At 37.0% G+C, this 6,914-nt stretch overlaps 1 protein-coding gene across 1 annotated transcript; it reads right to left on the minus strand.

Annotated features, from left to right (window-relative positions):
* Positions 1-5,433: 5,433 nt before the first annotated feature.
* LOC138340364 (uncharacterized) lies at positions 5,434-5,790 on the minus strand. Its single transcript, XM_069292078.1, has one exon. It carries the CDS (start codon positions 5,788-5,790, stop codon positions 5,434-5,436), a length of 357 nt encoding a protein of 118 aa, XP_069148179.1.
* Between the last annotated feature and the right edge of the window lie 1,124 nt (positions 5,791-6,914).

A 6,914-nucleotide genomic window follows, 5' to 3' on the forward strand; every position in this document is an offset into this window, starting at 1 on the left:
AGATAGAATTTATAATCATTTTAAGTTTACAAAAACTCAATTTTAACACACTTAACAAATTTCCAGATTTTTAAATTCAAAAAAAATGACTAGTTCCAATTTCTAACTTCTTTCTAATTCATTCTAATTACAGGGTGTTACAATATCTCCCCCTTGGAAACATTCGTCCTCAAATGATCTTAGTCTTAGTAGGAAAAGGATTTAACATCTAACATATATCTCAATCACTCAACAAGCAATGCAAATAAAACATGCAATCTCATAAGTTAAAGACTACAAAGAAGAGAATTAGTACCTTGGTATGGAGTTTCTTCGAATTCGAAAATATGTGGATATCTCTTCTTCATATCCTCCTCAGCTTCCCAAGTAGCTTCTTCAATTAAATGGTTCTTTCAAAAAACTTTGACTGATGCTACTTCCTTAGTCCTCAACTTATGAACTTGGCGATCTAGAATCTGAACTTGAATCTCTTCATAAGATAGGCTATCCTTGATCCCATATCCTTGGTAGGTATGTTAAATTAAGGATCGCCCATGCAGTTCTTCAACATAAATATGTTCAACACCGAATGAACCACGACTAACTCTTGTGATATATTCAATTCATAAGCTACATTACCCACCCTTTTTGATATTCTATAAGGGTCAATATATCGAGGACAAAGCTTTCCTTTCTTACCAAATATCATAACACCTTTAATGGGTAAAAATCTCAAGTATACCCAATCTTTTACTTCAAACTCTAACTCTATTTTCCTAACATGTGTAGGATTTCTTAAAACTCTGCGCTATTTTCAACCTCTCTTGAACGACTTTAAAATGATGGGCACTAAATTTTGCATCTCTAGCTAATTTGATCGAACCAGATACTCCATGACCTCTTACCACCCTATGAATATATAACCTCGCATAATCCTCTGCTGAATGGGTAGTCTTTACTGGTAAAAAGTGGGTTAACTTAGAGATTCTATCAAAAATCACCCATATAGAATTATGTTGCCTGCAAGACCTTGGAAAACTTTTGGAGAAATCTATATTAATCATCTCCCACTTTCATTCTAGAATCTCTTTATTCTGAGCCCTACCATCGGGCCTTTGGTTTTCTAGTTCCACTTGCTGGCAATTCAAACGTTAGCAACAAATTTTGCAATGCCCTTCTTCATACTACTCCACTAATAGACTTCTCTCATGTCACGGTACATCTTTATGGAACCCGGATAGAGAAAATATCTAGAGATATGAGTTTGCACCATAATTCTATCTTTCAGTTCATCCACCCTTGGTACAAACAAACTTCCTTAATACATTAATACACCTTTTGTTCAATATAACAACTGAAATCTAGCGCCCAAACAAGACCGGCATCGTTGACCTCTCAGAGGTTGCATACAAGCCTACATACATCATTCTTCCTTTATCTATGTTAATTTTAGCTGAAAATTTAAATTTTTTGTTTTCTTATTTCATGCTAAACATTTTAAACTTAACATCATAGGCGTTCACAATTCAAGCATCTAATATAGAGATGATCAAATGAAAGAAAAAGTTCATAATTGGATCAAACGTATTCTTGCCACAACGGCACCAGTACAAAGTCTGATATGAAAGTGGAATGAAACACTAGTGGAACATGCTCCACTAGATAAAGCCTACATCTAAGTTAGATAATAACGGTAGACATCCTAGAATGCATGACGGCCTACCAATTCGGAATAAATTCTCCACATTCGGATAGTTGCAACGTCAACCTGTAAGGTCTAGCGTCGACGTGTGCCTGCAACTAAAAATATAAGGTTGTATGGGATTATTACACACTTGTACTAAGTATTGGTATATGCAAGCACACATCAAGGACATGCATGAGTAATAATAGCTCTTTCCTAACAACATGATTTATGGAATGTCAAGTCAGTAGACTTGCCAACTTAAGATTAGTAAAGTCAGTGGACTTGCCAAATTTGGATTAGAAAATTTATGCCATGAGAATAACATGCATCATCATACGTATCATATTGCACACAACACATAATATCTTACACATAGCACATAACATATTGCATATAGCACATTATATCTTTCATATCATTCATTCATACGCCATAAGACTTTATGATCATGGACTTGACATCAAGACTTCCCAAAAACGAGGGCTCAACATATGGGATCTCAACTAGGGAGCCTTTTTTAGCAAACACAGAGTCTGTTTCATTCATTCATACATATTTCACGGCATACATTAATAAGCTAGTGTCTACACCAGCTATACCTAAGATGTAGTTTAAGACTTTCATCACGTTCGCTGTGCAATGATCAAGAATGACCTAGTGTCATTACTTAAGTCTAGATCACCTCTTGATTATCCTATCCTAACACCTTTGTTATCATTCATTTCTTTATGTGCATCACATTTATTCTTTGGGAACTTTAAATTTAACCAACATAGATCATGTGAGCATCATGAAATCTAGTGTCTCCCCCACACCGAAAAGAGGTGGAATTACCGGCCAAAGTGACGCAAAACATGCTAGCGTATATAGGAATTGAACTCCGCCAGATCCTCATATTGGCAGTATAGGTTCGAAGACTAGGATATATATGGAGACCTATACCCATCATGCCGGACAATCTTATTTCATGAGAGCTACGTGAACCTCCACCCTCTCCGAATGAAGGCATCATCGCTCAGAGATATTCTATCGGTGCTAAGTATAAATTTCCATTACATTTAACTCATACGTCATGGAAGCTGGCTTCTAGTATGAGGACATCATAGCTCAATAGATGATTTCTTATCTCATCATTCGTATTCAGTGTGTTAATCTCAATACTTTCATTAAACTGTTCATCCAGACTAGTCTCTTCATTAACTTTACACTCTCATAGGTGAGTACAATTTGGTAACATTTACTTAGGATCATTTGAGGTTGCTCTCATCTTTTATGTTATCCTCATATAATCTTTTCACCACAATCATTAGCATTAGCACAATTTCTATTCATAATTACTCACCCCTTTTTACGTGAATGTTAATTTAATCATATGCCAATGAACTTGGACATTTAGTGTGTTTCACACTCTTACTTAACCCTTCTAGGGCTTCATCATTTCATTACATACATCTTAGGTTCACTTACTTCTAACGTATGCTAGACTTATGGGTCTATACATACAAGCCATGAGGCTTCAATCATAATTCATTTAAGTTATTCACATCTTCCTAAGATTATGTGGTACAAGACCTATGCAACTTGTATGTATGCCAAGATCTCGATTCCAATATATGTAGGAAGCATTATGCTTGAACATTTAATTAATGTATGACTTATGTATCAACACGAAATTTGAGCAAGGGAACTTGGTTTCGAATCCCTTGAAAAACACTTACATTCTTCATTTATTTCATTTTGGTCCACACGGCTTGAGGACCTAAGATAAAGCCCCAACGCCTTCATTTTCTTTTAATTTCTTTTCTTTAAATTTTCTCTTTCTTGGCCGTGGGGTTGTGGGACCATACCCCCACAACCCCTTTTATTTTAATTTCTTTTTCTATGACTTTTTTGAGTTCACCAAGAGGTTCAGGGATCGAACCCCCATAACCTCACTTTATTTTTCTTTTATTACTCCTTTTCCGCCTGTAGGTCGTTGTTTTGATTCCCACGTCTCACACTTATTCTCTTTTCATTTTTCCTTCAGCTTAACCGAGAAGTTGTTGGTTCAAATTCCACTCCTCTCATTTCTCATTTTAAAACTTTTTTCCAGCCAGGAGAACGGTTCGGTTCCCCCTTACCACATTGTTTTTGCTTCTTTATTTTCACAACTTTTAACTTGGTGAGGTCACGGGTTCGATCCTCAGTGATCTCACATGTTTTTCTTCACTTTTCATGACATTTTAAACAACTTAAATTGGCTGAAATTAATCAACTAGGTGCTGGAAATTTGAGTTACATTTTCAGCTTCTTTTCCATTCCATTACACGTTAGCTCTTATCGGAATTTCATAGTGCATGTAGAAAGTTTTGGTGCATTTTCAAGGATTCGTTTAGCCAAGAGATTATCACTCAAATCAGCCACATTTCATATCATATGAACATCACGATTCAAATAACATGTGTACATGAAATCAAAAGAACTAACATGCTATTCAATTTATAAACGGTGACCAATAGGCACGGCAACACACCCAAATGCACGTAGTTACATTTTCAGAAAACATCAACATAAGTCACATAATTCCAAACATACATATATACACATAAGAATCATGAAAACACGTTGTATCCCCAGTTCTCTACCAGCAAATATAACAAACCTATGATTCAATGAGAGCTAGTGACAGGGACATGTAACGGGGAAACAACCCTAGTTTTTAGACGAAATATACTGAACCTTAAGTGGTCTCTTGGGAAAGGGACCAAGAGAAAAGAGAACCCATACCTTTTTCAAGTTCAAACCTCGACTTGCTGCCAAAAGAACTCCTCCAAACACACGTCCAACACCAAAAGTTTAACACCAAAGTCGACAGACAACCTTCTCTTTGCCTACGTGATTGATTTGGTTGTTTGTTTTTATCTTTCGTGGTGAGTTATTCAAGTGTGAAGAACTTGGTTTATCTTTCTGTTCTTGAATTTATTTTGGAAGACAGAACGTGAAAGAGAAGAGAGATTGAACGTGTGTTGAGAGATAAACGTGAGGGGAGAGAGTTATCTTTGGCTTAGGAGTCTAGTTTAGGACTTAGTCAAATAAGGTTTTGTTAAATATTAAAAATCTGATTTCTTTTTTATTTTAAATCAGCCAATAAATAATAAATATTAATTAATTACATTAATTTACCAACTTAAATAAAAAAACCAATTTAAATCATCGCTTCCATATAGGATAGAACTAGGGTGGAGCAAGACTTCACTCTAAGAGCCAATTTTTGGAAATCTCTCCCTAAAATTCCCCTCCACTTTATTAATTAAATAATTAATTATATATTTAGGTTAATTACGATACTACCCTTAGTCTAGAAAAATATCATTTTACCCCTAGACCCTCCAAACTTAATATTTACCCTTTTTTAAGTCCGGTAAAGACTCATCCGAGTAAATCTTCATATTCGGAAGCCTTACATGGGTGGACCAAACCTTTCACAGCTCAACTAACTCCCCAATTAGTTGGCTTGGCTATCGTAAGGGTTCAGAGGTATGGTTATAACCATAGGCATTCTAGACACATTAAGCATTACTTAGCATATCAATTTTTAGGGTTGTTACATTATCCCCCCCCCTAGGAACATTCATCCCCGAATGACACTACTAACTATTTTGTGTAATGCTAGTCAGATCATAACATAGTTACTATACACAATCAATAAATAGCAACAAAGAATGGAGAGAAAAGAAAACTTAGACTTAAAAGTAGGAAGTCTATCATCAAGAGCTGAGAAGATGGGGTTAGCGGGAACTCATATCATCCTTGACCTCCCACGTAGCATCCTTAAAAAGATGATTCCTCCACAATACCGTCACTATGGCAATCTCCTTGTTCCTCACCCGCTTGACCTGTCTGTCTAAAATATCAACAGGTACCTCCTCATAGGACAAATTTTCATCAACCCCCAAACCTTCAACAGGTCGAATCGATGTTTGATCACCTATACACTTCTTTAACATAGAGAAATTAAAGACTGGATGAGCTGAAGCTAATTCCGCAGGCAATGCCAACTCATAGGCTACCTCTCCCACACGCTGTAGGATCTCATAGGGCCCAACATACCTCGGACACAACTTTCCCTTGCTGCCAAACCTCATCACCTCTTTCATAGGTGTTATCTTCAAATAAACCTGGTCACCAACATCAAACTCTAAGGGTCATTTTTTTGTTGTCTGCATAAGACTTATGCCGACAGTAAGCAGTAGCTAACCGGTCCCTAATCACCATTGACCTTCTCTAAGTCCTTATAAATGATCTCTGGACCCAAAATGGATAACTCTCCAACCTCGAATCACCCAACTAGAGTCCTACACCTCCTACTATATAGTGCCTCAAACGGTGTCATCCCAATGTTAAAGTGCTAGCTATTATTGTACGAGAATTCTATCAAAGGCAGATTGTCATCCCAACTACCATTGAAGTCAATCACACACGCCCTCAGCATGTCCTCCAATGTCTTAATGGTGCACTCTGCCTGCCCATCAGTCTGACGATGAAAGGCAGTACTAAGCTTCACCTGCGTGTCTAAGCTCTTCTAGAAGGATCTCCAGAATTGTGAAGTGAACTGAGCCCGTCTATCTTAAATGATAGGCAAAGGAATCCCATGCCATCTCACAATCTCATCAATGTAAAGTTTGGCATAATATTTGGCTCTGTAAGTAGATTTCACACGGATAAAGTGGGCAGACTTAGTCATCCTATCCAGAATAACCCACATGGAGTCATGATGTCTCCTAGTATTTGGAAGACCAAACACGAAGTCCATATTAATGGACTTCCATTTTCATGTTGGGACCTCAATAATCTGAGTAAGACCGCCATACTTAAGATGTTCTGCCTTAACCTGATGACAATTAGGACACTTGGCCACATAATCTGCAATGTGCTTATTCATGCCATCCTACCAATAGATCTATTTAAGATCATGATACATCTTGGTGGAACCTTGATGTATGGAGTATTTTGAACCATGGGTATTTGCAATGATCATTGTCCGCAAATCATCCACATCTTGTACACACAGTCTATTTTTTTACCTAAGTATGTCGTCATCTCCCATAGAAAAAGACTCATTCATCTTAACCAACACTGAGTTCTTCAGTTCCATCAACACAAAATCAAGATGCTGACCCTCCTTGACTTCAACTACTAAGGATGATTCAGAACTAGGCTGAACTGAAAAACCTCCACTAGTAAAGTCAACTAACCGCACACACAGTCT

The sequence above is a fragment of the Solanum lycopersicum genome, chromosome 12 (genome assembly GCF_036512215.1).
Source record: "Solanum lycopersicum chromosome 12, SLM_r2.1".
Lineage (NCBI taxonomy): Eukaryota > Viridiplantae > Streptophyta > Magnoliopsida > Solanales > Solanaceae > Solanum > Solanum lycopersicum.